General features: G+C 40.9%; 1 protein-coding gene across 1 annotated transcript in view; it reads right to left on the bottom strand.

Annotated features, from left to right (window-relative positions):
- The window catches only part of gabrb1 (gamma-aminobutyric acid type A receptor subunit beta1), a 46,687-nt gene that overhangs the window by 17,634 nt on the left and 8,687 nt on the right, over nt 1–20,366 (bottom strand). The window contains exons 5-6 of the mRNA XM_056590496.1: nt 9,453–9,673; nt 105–187 (exon numbers count right to left, since the gene is read on the bottom strand). Of these exons, the coding sequence (XP_056446471.1) occupies nt 105–187; nt 9,453–9,673 (304 nt within the window). The remainder of the gene's footprint in view (nt 1–104; nt 188–9,452; nt 9,674–20,366) is intronic.

Below are 20,366 nucleotides of genomic sequence, written 5' to 3'. Positions count from 1 at the left end.
TTAAACAAGAAATGGCAGTTGGCATTAGTTGGTTTAAAGTGCTGCACGGCCTCCATTGCCTGCGACCCCCACAGCCCTTTATGAACACACACAGACTCACTTACAGCTCTCTATCTCCAAGGTGCAGTTCTGTTCGTCCAATGGGTATCTGCGCAAGTCCATCATGCAGGCTGCTGTAGTTGTGATCCTTATGGAGAGAAAAAAATAAGGGTCCAAATTATATATGCACATTCACCAAATGCCATTAGAGTTACCAACTTTAGGGACCGCATCACTTTTTTTGTTGTTTACCTGTGTACAATGACCTCAACAACGTTTGTTTACGGCTCACAACTAACAAGTTACTCACAAGTGTACAAGTCTACAAGTAACTGTTGCTGCTACCGATGCCCAGTCCTCACATTTTGGGCTTTCTTCAGTTGGACAATTTTTGTCATTTGGACAATATTACACCTCTCCTGTTTCCAAAGTTTCTTTAATGTTTTTGCAGAAGAGCAGGGTGAAACATGATCCCTGTCCTAGCCCTAAGTATTGTCCAACCTTTTGGTCCCCTGCATATGCAGCCGACCACAGGAGATTGCTGACTTTGATTTTTTGATTGAAAATAAATGATTTAAGTACTGTAGTTTGAAAATACCCTGAGAGTGGACCACAACATTTTATACTGAAATATTCCATGGATGTATTGACTAATAGATGGGTTTGTTCTATTTTTCAGAAACTATCCAGTTCAGATATTGGAGTAAATAGCTGCAGTAGAAAAGTGACTTAAGTAATTAGCACGTACAATCTACATTACTCCTCTACAACTGTATGTTGAATCCCTTGAGCTAAGTTGCTCTGTGTATATTCCATCTCTTTTTTGCTATGGAACACTACACCAACAGGCCTGTTGTAACGGGTATCTCAGTATCAAAGCCTTCATGATACAAATCTATTATCAATTATAAACCCAATGATAAGCATGTTGTACATGTTGTAGCTGCACATGTTCGGTTCCAGCAAAGTACTTCTACATAATGTACTACCAAAATGCATAAAATTATAAAAATGTGTTCCATGTAGCCATTACCAGCTGTCCTCAATCTTCTGACAGCCTGTCTATATTCAGCCACCACATCGTCAAGACATGAAAAAACCATCCAGCAATGAATATTCATATTCTCCCACATTGCAGAATATTATATGGTTGTCGACCCTCTGAGAGGCTGCATGCATTAAGAAGTGCTCTAGATAAATTATAAAACAGGTGCGGAGAGAGTGGACATGGACAGACAGTTAGAAAGGGAGGGTGTTGGGGTAAAAATAGAGTTTCAGGCCAGTAGCCTGTTAAAGGAAAGTCCGCAATTTTTTTTTTTTATCCATTTACTACGACTACCCCTACGAACCCCTATGTGTTCACAGTTAAATCTATGCCTTTTCTGAATTCATCTATAGAAATGAAAAATCTTAAATAAGTGGACAGCATACCAGTAAATGATACTGTCATGGGCGAAAAGTTGATATTAACTCTGGGGTCATGATATCAGAAAAGAGGTCTATATTCTGGACCATCATTTGAAGAGAGGACTAGAGTTGTCAACCAGCGGGGAATCAGATGATATTGAAAGGTTGTGCACAGGCCTGGTGAAGCTCATTGATGAGTGTGATAGAAGACATTCAATAACCAATTGGTAGTAAATGCGAGCTGCTTTTTGATGTTTTGGGGCTTCTTAAACATTGACTTCTGTGCTAGTTTCAATTTAAAGGTACTGTAGGTATGATCTAATAGCTATTATTTCAGTGATATTTGTTTGGAATGGCATAGCCATTTGTAAGCCGCTAGTTTTGAAGTGCTTCCGCCTCCGCTTTTTAATACTGCTCCAGTGGTAAATATTTTAATATTTTAATTGTTGAAATTGTTATTGGCGACAGTAGTTTGCTTTAACAGCAGCTACGTGCATACTAAAACGAATCAATCCAATGGAAAATATAGGCTATCATTACGTTGCAAAAACATTTGAAAAAAATCGCACAGGTCTTTAATTTTCTGCATTTACACGATGAATCTATAAAAAGCAATACGGCAAAAGATATTGCTGAAAACTTTCAAATAACTTCACTTGTGTAAAGCATTGTGTATTGCTTTCCATCTGCAATTTTTAAGTACCCTGCGCAGTGTGTGAACGCAAAAGATTGTGGGTATTAGGGCATGAATTTCAGAGTGTTCTCAACATTCGAACAGTACTTGTCAGCTTTCTATGACGTGGCATCCTTAAAAGGGCGGCTGTTGAGCATTCTTCCTTCACAGATGATTGTGCTGACCCTGAATACTATGGGGTTGGTTTAGAGACAAGGATGTTCAGTGATGATGGCCATATTATTTCATCTCATCGCATCTCATCTTCATCCATTTATCCGGGGTCGGGTCACGGGGGAAGCAGCTCAAGCAGGGGGCCCCAGACTTCCCTTTCCCGGGCCACATTGACCAGCTCTGACGGGGGGATCCCGAGGCGTTCCCAGGCCAGTGTTGAGATATAATCTCTCCACCTAGTCCTGGGTCTTCCCCGAGGTCTCCTCCCCACTGGACGTGCCTGAAACACCTCCCAAGGGAGGTGCCCAGTGGGCATCCTTACCAGATGCCCGAACCACCTCAGCTGACTCCTTTCTAAGTAAAGGAGCAGCGGCTCTAATCCGAGTTCCTTACGGATGGCTGAGCTTCTCACCCTATCCCTAAGGGAGACGCCAGCCACCCTTCTGAGAAAACTCATCTTGGCCGCTTGTACCCACGATCTCGTCCTTTCGGTCATCACCCAACCCTCATGACCATAGGTGAGGATAGGAACGAAGATCGACCGGTAGATCGAGAGCTTTGCCTTGCGGCTCAGCTCTCTTTTCGTAACAACGGTGCGGTAAAGCAAACGCAATACCGCCCCCACTGCTCCGATTCTCCAGCCAATCTCACGCTCCATCGTACCCTCACTTGCGAACAAGACCCCGAGGTACTTGAACTCCTTCACTTGGCCTAAGGACTCATTTCCTACCCGGAGTAAGCAATCCACCGGTTTCCTGCTAAGAGTCATGGCCTCAGATTTAGCGGTGCTGATCCTCATCCCAGCCGCTTCACACTCGGCCGCCAGCCGATCCAGTGAGTGCTGAAGGTCGCAGGCCGATGATCCAATGAGGACCACATCATCTGCAAAAAGCAGTGACGAGATCCTCAGACCACCGAACTGCAACCCCTCCCCACGACTACGCCTCGATATCCTGTCCATTTATATCACAAACAGGATTGGTGACAAGGCGCAGCCCTGGCGGAGACCAACACCCACTGAGAACGAAACTGACTGGCTGCCGAGGACGCAAACACAGCTCTCTCTACTTACCATATTATTTATCCATTAATAAATCATGATCAACCTGCATTTCCTCAGTGATTGACCAGCTATGGTTGGCCAGCTCTAGATGGTTCAGTGATATAATGTAGGGGCCATGCCAGCTCTAGATGGTACAGTGATATAAGGTAGGGGCCATGCCAGCTCTAGATGGTACAGTGATATAAGGTAGGGGCCATGCCAGCTCTAGATGGTACAGTGATATAAGGTAGGGGCCATGCCAGCTCTAGATGGTACAGTGATATAAGGTAGGGGACCATTCTGGTTTGGGAAAGTTCTCATTTGTTTGTGACTGGCGAAACTGTCTCCACAGTTGTTGATGTAGTCCATAATAGAAGAGGTATATATGACTTGTCTATTTGAGAGACCAGGACTGGTTCCAGCCCCTGAATCGCCACCCTCTTTTAAAATAAGTTCTGTTGTTGGTTGCTTGAGTGGTACAATGCATGGCAATAATCTTTACTGAGCCAATCGGGTCTTGTAAATATATACAGATGGAATCCGTGATACCATAATGAGCAATAGAAAACAACACTGCTTATCACGTACTGAAAGTTGGATTCAACTTTTTGATCTCTCCAGAGAGAGGAAAGTTGAAGAAGGAAGAAAGTTCAGCTTGAATGAAGTGAAACGAAATATAAATTCTGGGTGTTTTTTTTTTTTCTTTGTACATTAGAACTAGTGAGGATAACGTCCTCGTACCACAGCCTTACTGTCCTCACTGATGAGGATAACGTCCTCGTACCACAGCCTAACTGTCCTCACTGATGCTCCGTTGGATGAGAGGTTTGTAACCTTACTGTCCTCACTGATATTCCGTTGGATAAGAGGTTGGTAATTTGGGACTAGAAACAATCCGTAAATTTACTTGCACCGCGAAACCCAGATGACCAGGTTACGTTCATTATCCAGTTGAGGGATATTCATCGCTGTGTTAACATGGTCACTGCATTCTGGTAACTGGGCAACCCTAAATTGCAGAATTGACTTGCATGCTGAATCCAACCACACCATTGGATGATGGGTGATCGATCAACAGTTCTTGATTTGTTGAGCATGTTTACAAAACAAAGCCTGGATATATCTTTTTAGGTCCTCAACAAGGTTTCTTCCTGTAGCCTACCACGAGACATCGGGCTCCTCTGACCAGTAGAGCTGCTTCAGTGGAATGTGCTGTCCCTTATTTTGTTGAGGAGCTTAGCAAATACCAGACGGCCTTGCCTTTTTATTCCTGAAGTTTTCGTAAATTGGACACAATATTATTAATATACGACAATATAAATACTTTAAATTGTTCTATCATATTGAGTTAAAGGTAATTTTACTGTATTATTTTAAAGATAATTTGAATTAGGTTGAGGGTTGGACGCCACAGTTGTCCTCCTCCTGAGAATACACACTAACCCCTTTTAAAATTGTCATTGTGATTCTAATTCTACCTCTTCCTTGAATCTACCCATTCTATCTAAGAGGGTCGCACAGTGGTCGGCATCATGATATCATCAAATAATAATCATAATCAATCATAATGCCTGCTGCTATGCAGTAATTTGACTCACTCAATAACCAATATTGCTATTGGGCAATGTGATGTTTGCCTAACTGCCTTTTTGTAGTTCTATTTCGACATCAAAATTAGCGGGTTTGTAATCTAGGTTGGTAATGTATTATCAAACGACTTCCCTTGCATTGTATTGTATTATGTCAAACAATATTTTTTGATTTAATCTAATGTCAAAGTGCAAAGAATGAATATGGAGCTGTTGCTCAATGCAAGGAATTTCGATATTTGAAGTCTAACACAGCGAAGGCAAACATATATTTACCATTCAATAGATATCCAATACATGAGAGCAGGAAAACTACTTTCTCACCCCTCATTGTGTCTTTAGGTTTGTCAGCAACACAAAAAAATACACCAATGCCAGACTTATTCCGTAACCCTTTGAAAATGTATGTATTGATGGAAGTGAGAAAGAATATGTAAAACATTCTTCCAATAATACTTAATAAAGAAATGGTAGGCTACTGCTGTAAATGTACCAATATCGATATTCTATAAGAAAATTTATATTTCTTTATATTGCAGGAATATCCACTTGCAGGAATGCCTTCATATAAATTAAAATGTTCGTCATATTTAGAAGTAAGAGGTTACTGAAGCGAGGACTGGCTCATGCCCAATCTCATAATCACTGTTGGAGAGGTGTTATCAGTTAACAATAGACCCAAGTGTTGTCATCCCTTGGGAATATTAATAAAGAATTTGTTAATCACCTCGCCCTTTAAGTGTGTATAGCCAAGACAATCAATATGGCACATGGTTCACATGGTCATTATACGTTACACTATTGTTACCAAGCTCATAGCATTCTTTTCCCGCCATACATTTATGTTTTTAATGAGAATTTGTAAGCCAGGTTGATGTCGGACAGTTATTTTCTTCCTTGTTTTTTTAATATATTTTTTTGTCTATTTTATGCTTTACTCATGAAAGATACAATGAAAGTTAGACAGGAAGGTATGGCAGGGGGAGAGAGGACATGAGGCACATGGCATCAGGCTGCAATCAAACCCTTGCCATAAGGACTGAGTGTCAAGCCTCCTCTACCGTTCAGCCATTGGGGCTCTTTCCGGCTAAACTTTTTCTGCCTCTTTGTAGTTTTCCATAGTCTGCTGAGACCAATGGTTCCAGTAACCCTTATTTGGGCAGACAAATTATGTTGAAAATGGGTGGTCTATGAAGGTAAACATCAGAAATTCTGAAGTATCCTAGAGGCTGGGAAATTGTGTAGTGCAGGTTCAAGTATTAATTAATCTCCTGTGGGGTTAATACAATGTTAAATTAGATGCCAGTATTTCTAACAAGTTTGAATGGTTTAGTGGAGCTTATGCCCCAGTGTGACCTACTCACAGACCCTGAGGGAGCTTGATTATTGAATTGAATACAGTGGATTAAGTGAAAATACATTAAACCTGCACTATGTTACCTTCTCCTGCAGCTACTTCATTGTCAGATGACAGTACTTTCATCGACAACGATATCGCTATAACTCTAACTACAACTCACGCCACTGAAAATAATAGCTAATGGGAAAACAGACATAATGCAGCTTTTATATATTTTACTGGGATGGTAGAATGATCCGTGTCCTTCAACAACTACGAAGTGAACAAGTTAACATGCTAGCCCTTGTGAAGCAGATCCATCTTGTGCTTCTGCTCCGGGCCTTCAGCTTTGTGCTGGACATTCTTTCCGGGGAGATTCTTTGCTGCTGTGGCCATGCATTGATCGGTCCTATGCCAAAAAAGTACCCCTTTCTCTGTTCCATTTGCTGTTGTTGGCAAATGTGTGTGTGACCTTTCCTGCTGGTGTGTGCAGTATTCTGGAGCCTCTACCACGGGATATCTTTCGTCCTCTGCTGCATGTGTCTCATCCTCTGTGTCAACCGTTGCATAGGTTCTTCTGGGAGGGGGGTACCTGTTGCTGGCGTACCGCCGGGCGGGGGGCACGCTGGGGTTGCTGGCCGGCATTACGTGCCTGGTCAGCTGTGTGTGTGTGTACAGTCAATACCCTCAAACCCAACGATTTATGTACAAATAGCTTTTTTTTTATATCATTAACTCATTATTATTATGATAACAACTAATTGCAGATGGAGGACAACGATGCATTATCATGTGAGAGCCCCCTCGCAATTGCAAATCAAACTCTGCCTCAAAACTATTGAGGCAGATTTGCATATGCAGAGTAAAAAAACACAACGGCTGTCTCTATTTTTAAAACTGTCAAGTCATCGTCATCCTCCTCCCATCAAAGCACATAATCTCTTTAAAGCAAGAGTTATTGACATCCACTGTCCCTCCCTCGCCCTTAGAGGCTGACACCGCTGCAGCCAAGGCCACAACCTAGCTCACTAGAGCTGGGGGAAGCGTTGGGCTCTGGACTGGATCACTAGAGCTGAAGCTGTGGGCTCTGGACTGGATCACTAGAGCTGAAGGTGTGGGCTCTGGACTGGATCACTAGAGCTGAAGCTGTGGGCTCTGGACTGGATCACGAGAGCTGAAGGTGTGGGCTCTGGACTGGATCACTAGAGCTGAAGGTGTGGGCTCTGGACTGGATCACTAGAGCTGAAGGTGTGGGCTCTGGACTGGATCACTAGAGCTTAAGGTGTGGGCTCTGGACTGGATCGCTAGAGCTGAAGGTGTGGGCTCTGGACTGGATCACTAGAGCTGAAGGTGTGGGCTCTGGACTGGATCACTAGAGCTGAAGGTGTGGGCTCTGGACTGGATCACTAGAGCTTAAGGTGTGGGCTCTGGACTGGATCGCTAGAGCTGAAGCTGTGGACTCTGGACTGGATCACTAGAGCTGAAGGTGTGGGCTCTGGACTGGATCACGAGAGCTGAAGGTGTGGGCTCTGGACTGGATCACTAGAGCTGAAGCTGTGGGCTCTGGACTGGATCACTAGAGCTGAAGGTGTGGGCTCTGGACTGGATCGCTAGAGCTGAAGCTGTGGGCTCTGGACTGGATCACTAGAGCTGAAGGTGTGGGCTCTGGACTGGATCACTAGAGCTGAAGGTGTGGGCTCTGGACTGGATCACTAGAGCTGGGGGAAGCTGTGGGCTCTGGACTGCAGGGTGAGCAAAGCTCCATAAATGATTCACTGTCATATTCTGCTCCAGAGATATAAAATAAAATACATTGGTTCACTGGCAGATGTATTTTTTTGGAAAATGTTGCTGATGCAGCAAACCTAAACATCAGAGGTGACAGCTGCTTGAAGAGTATCTGTCACTCTCTGGACGAGAGGAGATATTGTAATGACCGATTCATTATGTCACAATAACATTCTTATGTCGTACAATTTGGGCAATATATTACCAATGTCAGCTTTCTTTAATGATTTGGAAATGATGGGCCATTCACATTGCAGCGGGCAAGAGTATGTAATACAGGAGTACCATTTGGTACCATACCATTGTTCCACTTTACCATTTGATCATATTTTGTTCCTTTTATTTCTTCAATTCTTAATATAAATTTTCTATTTATTCTTTTGCTTTCTATACTCACCAAAATACCCGGAAATTCCTTGTATGTGCAAAATAAAGCAATAATGCTCTTTCTGGTCATTGATCCAGTTGCTTAAAATATTGAGCAGCCCTTTGCTGGACCAAATCACAACTGCACCAATATAGAGCACAGCACCAATGTTTCCCTTTAATCAAAAGTTCAACATTAGGCCTTATCATAACTGACCTTGATCAAACAGCAGGAAGTCCCGCCTGGCCACACGAAAACAAAATGTCATATGTTGCTCATTTAGCACCCAGAGATTTACAAATTATTAGGTTGATACAACATTGTTGGAAAAGTTCCAACAATGTTTAGATTGAGGTAGATAGTGTATGGTTGGAACTGTTTTTACAACATGAAATCTTACTCCCTTTAGACATTTCTAAATAGCAAGGCCTGCACACCTATATATTATATATGCATAATTCCTTTCTCTTTCTTTTGCTAAAATCAATCTTTTGTTCTCTACAAAAAGCCTCCTCTAATTCATTATTATGTGAATGGCCCATAAGGCCTAGACACGTTTGCAGCTTTGGTTGGACAGTGACATTCTATTCGATTTGAATCTGCTCTAATCACATCTTGGCCTTTTTGCAATATGACTGCAAATGTTAATAAAGCAAGTTCACAAGTAATGCATAAATAATAACATAATTTATAGATGAATATGCTGTCATGGTCTTTCACTTCTTCAAAGTGGATAATCTTTAATCGGCTAAGGAATACAGTCTGCAAACCGACCAAAGAAATGTTTCAGGGATTTACACCCATGCAAGCATCACACCGGGGTGAAACATGTCAGTGAGTGTACACCCATACAAGCATCTCGCCGGGGTGTAACAGGGATTCTGCTCTCCTTAGAAGATATATATGTGTGTTAACAGGTTTATCTATCCTTAAATAGGTTATCTAACACTAGAGCCATCCAATACCATAGCCATGCTAGATTACAACATCATAGGAGCCATCTGAGAGATAAGCTATGACAGTAAGACTCTTACCTAAGGCCGTACAGCACAGTTCCATCTGGATGCAGTCGTATCATGCGGTTCTTGACTGTCACCCCGTGGACGAAGGACTTTTTGTCATTGATGAAGTAGGTGTCTGGCACCCACAGTTGATCTGCCACCCTGTTGTCCAGGGTCAGGTTGAGTGGGATCCCAGTGTAAGAGAGACGTTTGTCCCTCCACGACTGCTGGAAGTACATGGTGATGGTGTAGTCCTGAAGGGAGGTAGAGCAGGTGTAAGAAAAGCGGTTGCGTAGTAAATGTCAGCCACCAACTGAGTACTAAGTAGCCTGAAATCAGTCTAAAATGTGTAACCCAAAGATGTTTAACCTCTTAATCTTCCATTACCAGCATTTGAATGGTGTTAATTTAAAGTCTACTTAAAGTTGTCCCACAAATGCCCTTTAAAACATACAGGAAATTCTATCTTTAGGTAAAATGCCCGACATGAAATGAACAGTATCTGATGCTTTGGGGACCAGCCTGTTCACATGACCACCAGAGCTGATGTCTCCAACCTTCTCTGACCTACAGTCCACATCCTTACAAAACCATTTGCTATGACCTCCACACCCCAACGAAAGCAACTGCAGACGGGATACCCGGCTCAATCTGCCCTACGTCATGATGGTTAAACTTGAGTGTTTCATAGGGTTTTAATCATCATATCTATGTTTAGGTCAGTTTAATGGCTTTTGTTTTGGTCATTTTAGATATTATCTTATTTTTTTCATTTTGATTCATTTTAGATTTGTTCATTCAGTTTTACTTTTGTTTTGGTCATTCCGATTTATTTGATTTGGGACGTTTAGATTAACGTTTTTTTTACGTTGAAATTTACTTATGTTTTGGAGGTTTAGGGGGATGGTACTTGGGTCGGGGAAACCTCTGGCCTTTTCTTCTTTTTGGTCAGGTCTTCCTATCGTAATAATTATGATCCCTATATCTTAAGTTACATGACTAATAGTCCATCATTGCTACAATTACATTCACATCACTAAAGTAAGTTATCGCTTCAGATTGTATGTGTGGTTGTGGTAGGGGTGGTTGAGTGATAGCATATCTGCAAGAGTCACTACGTGCTTAATAATTGTGTGCTGCTAACTTTGCCAGGGCTCACTTGTAAAAGAGATATATATCTCAATTAGATTTCTCCCTGGTTAAATAAAGGTTAAATAAAATAAAATAGACAAGGAACTATCTCACCTTGGTCGCGTCTAGGTAGCATTCATTGTAATGGTGTACGTTAAGTCTTGAAATTAGTTCTACAATTAGTTATTTAACAGCAGTAGGCTAGATGTAAGCAGTTGGTTTGTGATGGTGGTCAGGAAGGCTATGGAACCGGGAATATGTAACTTTTCTTCTGATTCTATTTAGTACCTCCAAAAGATAAAACGTGTCTATCCACGAGTAAATCCTTCCCGAGACCATGTCTCATAGAGACATTGGCCTCTAGGAGACATGGGGCGGCTTTGTGGCCCTGGTTCGTTTCCTGCTCTATCGGTCTAAACTGTGTTGCAGAGCTGCAGTTTAACATTCCACTCACAGCACTCTTGGTTTTTCAGCATTAGTTGCACTTTGCAAAGATGCCTATGCAGGCACTTTAAAAACATGCTGGGGGGGATATAAACTTTCCCTTAAAAAAAGATTTTGCTTTCTGTGAGGTAATATACAATGATCAAATAAACGCCAAGCACAACAATATCGAAACATTCATTCTTGTACATTGTACATGATTGACTCCATGTTTACGAGTCTGTGTTCAAAGAAGAAGAGATTCAAGGACAATCAGAATTGTGAATGCATTCACAATAAGGGCATTTTTTTGTTAATCACCTTTTGAAACTAGTCATGATTATTATTAAAAGGCAGCCGGTATAAAAAATAATACAACTTCAAACCACCGATCCGGGTATTGACAGTAATCCTTCTAGAATTGATTCCAGCATTTTTCTTTTGTATCAGACTCTGGTTCCACTGACGGGGGTTACATTCACTGGAGATGACATGAGTTGGAATAAGAAACTGCTGTCTCATAAGACAGCAGTTTCTTATAACAGACGTTAAGGGGACAAAGAAAGAAGTGTGTCTTTGTGTGCACCTATCAGTGTGTCTGGGTGTGTGTGTATGTGTGTGTATTTGTGTGTGTGTGTGTGTGTGTGTGTGTGTGTGTGTGTGTGTGTGTGTGTGTGTGTGTGTGTGTGTGTGTGTGTGTGTGTGTGCTTGTGTGTGCGTGTGCGTGTGTGTGTGTGTGTGTGTGAGTGTGTGTGGATGTGCGTGTGTGTGTGTGTGTGTGTGTGTGTGTGTGTGTGTGTGTGTGTGTGTGTGTGTGTGTGTGTGTGTGTGTGTGTGTGTGTGAGTGTGTGTGTGTTCAGCCTCCGAGGGGATGAATGCTTTCTTTGGAGCCTATTATTAGAAGCAGCTGTTCCTCTCTACGCCCACTTTGCCATCATCACTCTGCCACCTCAGGATTTCCACAGCAAAAAATGATGTGCTGAACGTGAGAAGAATACTGTTCTGCTTATGAGCTGCGCTAATGCATGAGGAGGGAGAGGCAGAGAGAGAGCGAGGAAGAGAGAGAGGGAGAGAGACAGCAGTACTGCACCAAAATGCACTGCATTCAATATGCGGACATGAGGAGAAAACCAAAGGATGGCAATGCCCTTGGCATTTATCTCTGTTCCCTCAAATGTCCCCATTGTTGTACGCTCTCTATTCTCTCTGTTTCTCTTACTCATGACCGTATTTTTCGCTCCATCTCAATTTCTCCCTTTCCGACTCTCTCCATATTTCACTGCAGCAAAGGGAGCCGGCGTGACAAACGTGGGCACTGTGAGCGTCAGAGCGATACGAGCCGTACTGCAGTGGGGCGCTGCTTGACCTAATTCCCCCCCAACCATTCGTAGGCATCATTACGGATGTGCAGTACTTGAAGACATCAGAGGGAAACTCTTCTGCGACCCACGTTTGATCCGCGGCATTTAGTTTGGTCAATTTGATAACGCTAACTATGTACAAGGTCTTAATAAACGATCAGTTAATGAATATGATTGAAGAGCAATGGAGATGGTAATTGAATTTAAAAATAGTTGTAAATGATCAATTAAGCAGTCCTTATACAAGTCTTTATATTATGGGGGGTCTGACCTACTTCTGAGACTTGAAGTCAATTGTTTTTCACCTCTTGAGGGTTCACTAGCCTCAGTCGTGGTTTTTAGAGGCTGTGACCCTTTTTCGCCTTTGTCAAAGAAGCCACACATTCCATCTGAGATTAGGTAAATATTACCAAAAAAAGCAGCTATAACAAAAATTAATTAAATTAAATTAGGAAAAACGTATAATTGTTAATGGTTTAACACCTATAATGCATTCTTAGGGCCTGTACAACAAAAGTATAATTATTTTGTTATTTTTTACAGGGTCAAAGTCGTAGCTATGTAAACTAAAATGCGTACATTTCAGGAAATGCAACAAGTGTGAGACTGGTTTACTGTAATCAAATATTAGATGCTGAAGTACCCAACAGTACAATAGTATCCCAACACAGTGATATTTTTGTCATGAAAAATGTATGTTGCATAAATAGCAGTGATAGGAATGGTATTTCAGTGTATGTGGCGTACACTTGGCGTAAACTACGTAACCAGACATTGTGGATGAGTAGCCATGTCTGTTGTCCCTGCTCGCCAGAGTAAAAAACAACTAACGTTTCAGCAGAATGTATCGAACCTGTACATTGAACCTGTACTGTTTTGTGGCATAAAAAAAGCTTGCAACGCTATATGCGTCGATGTAGAAAGTCTATTGCGCTGGGTGCAAGATAGGGCCCTACACTGGAAAAAGCCTTCTGTTGAACCAATTAAAAAAAACATGGGTAATGGTTCACATCTATATTACATAACTTGAGCCAATGACAAATATATAGCTTGCCTCAAACAATATTTCCTATGTTCACAAAAAACAAAATAATACAACTTGGCACCAAGTATAATTCTATTCTTTGAATGAAGTTAATACATTTAAATCGTATGTTAAATCCTAAACAAAAAACTATTGATTCACTCCAACAATTGTTTCTCATTTAAGAAATATCTATCAGAAATAATTTGTTTTATCCAATCAAAAAGATTACAATTTAATCAAACAATTGTTTCTCATTTAAACATGAACATTTTTAAACATAACATATTTTTGTATACATCATCATCATCTCCTGCTCGGCTCTCGCCGCTTCATGGCCTTGGGGCGCTTCTGTCTGGATTCGACATCACATCGCGACATCAGTCAGGGTTAGGTGCTTTGTCAAAGACACCTCGATACTCTGCTTGGTGAAGCCGGGGATCGAACCAACATGCTTCAGGTTACCAGCCAACCCGCTCTACCACCTGACCTACTCCAGACCTCCCTCCAGACACAGACAGACTGTCCTAGCTCACAGAACCAGTGAGTCATCGTCACTCTGGTCAAGGCTAGTGCTTTCACCTCAAAAAGTCGCCAAAAGTCACCAATAGCAGCTGAAAAATAAGCTAGATTTGTCGCTTGTCGCTGTTTTGAAAAAAAGTCGCCAAAGGGGTCTGAAAAGTAGCTAAATATAGCGACAAAATCGCTAAGTTGGCAACACTGCGGTTTGGTCCAGTAGTCGTAAGCGTCTTTGTATTTAATGCGCATGCGCAGGCTTGTACGTAATCTTGAAATTGTACATTTGCCTGAACAAATATTTCTAAATTGAGCTCCTAATCAAATATAACAGTGTTTTAGGAAGAAAACAATTTTTATACATAACCTTAAAATTTTACATTTGTCAAAATGGATATTTCTTAATTGAGCTCCTAATTAAAAATATCTATATTTCACAGTATTTTGAAATAAAAAAAAGTTATTTTAAAAATAAAACAAAAAATGTTTATTTGAATTGAATTACAAAATAATAATCAGATGAAGTACGGCTTAAAACCCTTTTTCCAGTGTATATACGATTTGTTAGCGATTGTTTGTTGTGATTTTCCCCACGTCAAACAAATAAATACAAATCATGGAGCTGAATTGGACTGTGCATACATGCTGCAATTTGCGAAACTGATACACATTTTAATCACACAAAAGTTGTTTTTTACGGCTTTAGCCTTTGAATAAATCAGTTTAACCAATCACAATAGGGTATGCTTGGCCAAGTCACCATGGACAACAATTCTTATTTTAATGGAATTATACACTATAATAATAATAATAATAATACATTTTATTTAGGGGCGCCTTTCAAGACACCCAAGGTCACCTTACAGAGCATATAGCAAGACAGAATAACACTCAAAAGAAAGGGGGGGACCTCACTAACCACCACCAATATGTAGCACCCACTTGGGTGGGTGCTACATATTGGTAATACTATACACTATACACTATATAATACTATACACTATTATATTCAAATTCGGCCGGTGAAGTCCGTTCCACTAGATGCCACTAAATTCTACACACTGCACCTTAAAGCTAGTATTCCTGAGAACAAAATATAGCACACTGCAATTTGAAAAATAGCAGCAATCTTCTTTTAACTTTTAGAAACACAGTAAACAACATTTTATTTCCAAAAAAACGCAATGTACTTTACTGTATTTCATTTTATTTAGTTTTCCCACCAATAAAATTACTGATAGATGTTTTATGTTTAAAATGTTCAAAGCGCATTGCACTTATTCTTTGTGTTTAGGGTTTAGATCACCAGAGTGTGTATTAAGGCTTGTGGGCGAGGGGCTCCGAGCTATTTTATGGTGACAAGGAGTCGCCTTCTCTCAGTTTTAAGAGGGGTGCAGCTGCTGCTTGTGCTCACTACACTGGAAAAAGGGTTTTAAGCCGTACTTCATCTGATTATTATTTTGTAATTCAATTCAAATAAACATTTTTTGTTTTATTTTTAAAATAACTTTTTTTTATTTCAAAATACTGTGAAATATAGATATTTTTAATTAGGAGCTCAATTAAGAAATATCCATTTTGACAAATGTAAAATTTTAAGGTTGTGTATTCAACTGATTAATAATTTTGTCATTCAATCCAAATATTTTTTTTTTGTTTTCTTCCTAAAACACTGTTATATTTGATTAGGAGCTCAATTTAGAAATATTTGTTCAGACAAATGTACAATTTCAAGGTTACATACAAGCCTGCGCATGCGCATTAAATACAAAGACGCTTACGACTACTGGACCAAACCGCAGTGTTGCCAACTTAGCGATTTTGTCGCTATATTTAGCTACTTTTCAGACCCCTTTGGCGACTTTTTTTCAAAACAGCGACAAGCGACAAATCTAGCTTCTTTTTCAGCTGCTATTGGTGACTTTTGGCGACTTTTTGAGGTGAAAGCACTAGCCTTGACCAGAGTGACGATGACTCACTGGTTCTGTGAGCTAGGACAGTCTGTCTGTGTCTGGAGGGAGGTCTGGAGTAGGTCTAACTCTGCCATTTAGATTGTTAATATATATTGTATATTGTTGGCTGGTAACCTGAAGGTTGTTGGTTCGATCCCCGGCTTCACCAAGCAGAGTATCGAGGTGTCTTTGACAAAGCACCTAACCCTGACTGATGTCGCGATGTGATGTCGAATCCAGACAGAACCGCCCCAAGGCCATGAAGCGGCGAGAGCCGAGTGGGAAAAAATTATGATGATGATGATGTATACAAAAATATGTTATGTTTAAAAATGTTCATGTTTAAATGAGAAACAATTGTTTGATTTAATTGTAATCTTTTTGATTGGATAAAACAAATTATTTCTGATAGATATTTCTTAAATGAGAAACAATTGTTGGAGTGAATCAATATTTTTTTGTTTAGGATTTAACATACGATTTAAATGTATTAACTTCATTCAAAGAATAGAATTATACTTGGTGCCAAGTTGTATTATTTTGTTTTTATGAACATAGGAAATATTGTTTGAGGCAAGCTATATATTTGTCATTGGCTCAAGTTATGTAATATAGATGTGAACCATTACCCTTGTTTTTTTTAAAGGCACCCAGTGCAACTTTCGAGGCTTAAAAATGCACATTCAATTTCTAGTCTTTTTTACACGTAGTAAGTTTCAATAACTCCATACCATTACATACCGACATTCAAGCAGCAAAGATGAGACGTCGTTGTGTGGTGAGAACTGATAGAAAATCGATAACAACAACAATGCCGCCATTTTCTTTATTTTTTGTAACCTACAATAAATAAAGCAGGCTTCCAGTCAATGGAAAAATGGCTTCTCCCCACCGGCGATTGTTGTTGTTTACGATTTTCTATCAGTTCTCACCACACAGCGACATCTCATCTTTGCTCCTTGAATGTCGATATGTAATGGTATGGAGTTATTGAAACTTACTACGTGTAAAAAAGACTATAAATTGAATGTTTATTTTTCATTGAATGTTTACATAAAGTTGCACTGGGTGCCTTTAATTGGTTCAACAGAAGGCTTTTTCGAGTGTATCCTCTTCTGGAAGTGTCTTGACTGCAGGTGGAACGTGTCCACGATTCCTCCTGCACTCGGGAAACCGCAGACACAACCGCTCTGACGGGTTTTATTCAGTAATCAGGCTTTGACTTACTGGGTGTAGGGAGGAGTGGGAGCCAGTAGATGCTTACTGACCAGTAGAGTGGTGTCCGCCCTGACATGAGAGGAAGACATCTCATGTTTAGGCGGTTCTAGTGGCTTTTCAACTCATCCATCAGCTGCTTTTCACTACGCAGTCACTGCATGGCTTTAGGCTGATCCAGTTGCTAGTGGGATGCTCTCGGCTAGCGGTTTTGTGCTACACTGGAAAAAGCCTTCTGTTGAACCAATTAAAAAAAACAAGGGTAATGGTTCACATCTATATTACATAACTTGAGCCAATGACAAATATATAGCTTGCCTCAAACAATATTTCCTATGTTCATAAAAACAAAATAATACAACTTGGCACCAAGTATAATTCCATTCTTTGAATGAAGTTAATACATTTAAATCGTATGTTAAATCCTAAACAAAAAAATATTGATTCACTCCAACAATTGTTTCTCATTTAAGAAATATCTATCAGAAATAATTTGTTTTATCCAATCAAAAAGATTACAATTTAATCAAACAATTGTTTCTCATTTAAACATGAACATTTTTAAACATAACATATTTTTGTATACATCATCATCATCATCATTTTTTCCCGCTCGGCTCTCGCCGCTTCATGGCCTTGGGGGGCTTCTGTCTGGATTCGACATCACATCGCGACAACAGTCAGGGTTAGGTGCTTTGTCAAAGACACCTCGATACTCTGCTTGCTCACAGAACCAGTGAGTCATCGTCACTCTGGTCAAGGCTAGTGCTTTCACCTCAAAAAGTCGTCAAAAGTCATCAATAGCAGCTGAAAAAGAACCTACACTGGAAAAAGGGTTTTATGCCGCACTTCATCTGATTATTATTTTGTAATTCAATTCAAATAAACATTTTTTGTTTTATTTTTAAAATAACTTTTTTTTATTTCAAAATACTGTGAAATATAGATATTTTTAGTTAGGAGTTCAATTAAGAAATATCTATTTTGACAAATGTAAAATGTCAAGGTTACGTACAAGCCTGCGCATGCGCATTAAATACAAAGACGCTGTGATGGAAAATCTACATGTTGTATTGTTTTGGTCTATATGAATTTAAGTTTTGTTGCTATTCTGTGTAATTTTATATAGTGTCTGCCTTCTGGGCTCCTTTTGGGTCATTTAAAGTGTGAATGTTCGAGAGTCGTGTGAAGCATTTTATTGCCTGCCCTTTCCTATGTTTCTTGTCATGTAAATCACCCTCCATGCAATCCTTCGATGTGTGGGCCTGTTTTCTCGACCCCCTGGCTAGCGCCAACCAAGCCAGGGGTTTAGATGACACGGCCGCTACCCCCTCCAATGGCATTCCCCACAGCTGCAGTTGTAAAGATAACCATCTGGTACACAAAGGCTTTTGGTATTGGGGGACCACCCCCTAATAAATCCAAACGAATAAGAACTCATTGATTGGAAGACACAGTGGACTTGTCTGAGCGTACCTTCAGAGAATGAAGTAACACGCAAAGAGAAGCTCCCATCTGGGGCCCCAGATTATTGTAATGTATGCCTGTTATGTTGTTTGTTGATGCATGTTGTGATGTATCTTTGTTCGTACTTTTAATACAAATATATATAACCACTAATTGTCAACAGTATTGTGTGCTTTTTGCATCTAAATATCTCATCTGCTTAGACGCAATATCTGATACAGAAATTGCCACGACAGTTTGGGGGCTCGTCCGGGATATCTAACCTGAAGATTCTATGAAATATCAGCTTCCAATACAGGTCTGAGGATTCGTTCTCAGTCCCAAAGCTCTGCTTCGCCTCCAAGTGGTAACCAACCAGAGGTCGAGGAAAGGGTGCCTGTGGGGATAAACTAGTGGTTCTTCAGTACGATATCCAAAGGAAAAAAGAATTCGAGCAGGTGAGATCACAATACTGTTAAAGCTTCAAAATAAAATCCGTTACAGAAACGGTATATAAATGTTTCGGTAAACGTAAACTTATATCTGAACTTAGGCCTCGTTCAAAGAAACTCTGTTATAGGAACATGCGGTAGCTCCGTTTCGCTTCCGTCAATATATATATAGCTATATAGGTAACAGAAAGGGCAGCTAGGGTCTGTCAGTGACGGTAAAGGGAAACCCGTTGAAGCGCGGTTGGTGTTATATATATATATAAATAATAATAATAGGTATTCATTAATAAATATATGTATATGTGTGTAGTAACAAGGAGGTGTCGGCGATATTAGATAATTTGTTAAATAATAACTAGTGTAAAAGGATAAATAATAACTAGTGTAAAAGGATCTAAAATATGGGGAACAAATCTGGGAAAACTGAGATAACGGGACCTGCGAAGGTGATGTTGGAGAAGCATGGTGAATCGGCTCTGGAGGGTTTAAAATATTGGTGCAAAGTGGGTTTTCCTGAAATGGGGAGTTTTAGCTTAAAACGATTACAGGAGTTAGAGAAACGATTGTTGGAGTCAGAAATGAAAAAGAAAAGTTCCAAACTATGTTGGTGTGCATTTTATTTGTGGGAAAGAGAGGGCCAAGATAGAAAAAAAAATCAGCCAGGGACAGAGAGCGTAGAGAGTGTAGGGATTTTTAATCTCAATGTCACCCGAGATATAGACCCGAACCTGGACTGCACCGGCGGACCGCGTGCGAATCCCCCTTCTCCTCCCCCGTATGACAACGCCCATGAAGCCGCCTCATCGGACAATCTCTACCCTGACCCCGAAGAAGAGGAGAAAGCCCCCGCTCGCAGCACGAGAGAAGATAGGCCTGCAACTTGTAGCCAGAGGAAAGCTCCACAGCTCCACTTGAGGAACCAGGGAATGGCGTTCTCCCCAACTCCTCAACATGGGGACGTGATGGATGGACAATTCCCCATGATCGAAGTACTGAACCCCCAGGATGGCAGTCCAGCATAGGTTTTCCGTGCATGGAGACCCAGTGACATTAAGGACATAGCGGAATGGCTCCCAGACCCATCTGCAGTGGGAGGGGCTGCCTTCGCCACAGCCCTTCAAGAGTTGGTCCAACAACACAAGGCCTCCATCAGCAAAGTTCGCCAACTCTGTACGTACAGCCAAGGCGACATGCCCGGGAGGGACGAAGCCAAGAAGCTCCAGCTCACCCGACTGGAGGCCCTGGAGAATCCTAAGCCCACCCGTCGCACTCGCAACAGAAACCAAAGAGGCGACCGGCCGAAAGAAAAGAGAAAGGAGAACGCCGGACGATGGAACTGTCATTGTTGTGGAGCCAAGGATCATTGGGTCAAAGACTGTCCGAAAGAAAAGAGAAAGGAGAACGCCGGACGATGGAACTGTCATAAT

Source organism: Gadus chalcogrammus, chromosome 5, assembly GCF_026213295.1.
Source record: "Gadus chalcogrammus isolate NIFS_2021 chromosome 5, NIFS_Gcha_1.0, whole genome shotgun sequence".
NCBI lineage: Eukaryota > Metazoa > Chordata > Actinopteri > Gadiformes > Gadidae > Gadus > Gadus chalcogrammus.
The sequence above is the reverse complement of the archived record's forward strand: the minus strand, read 5'-3'. Positions and strand labels throughout refer to the sequence as shown.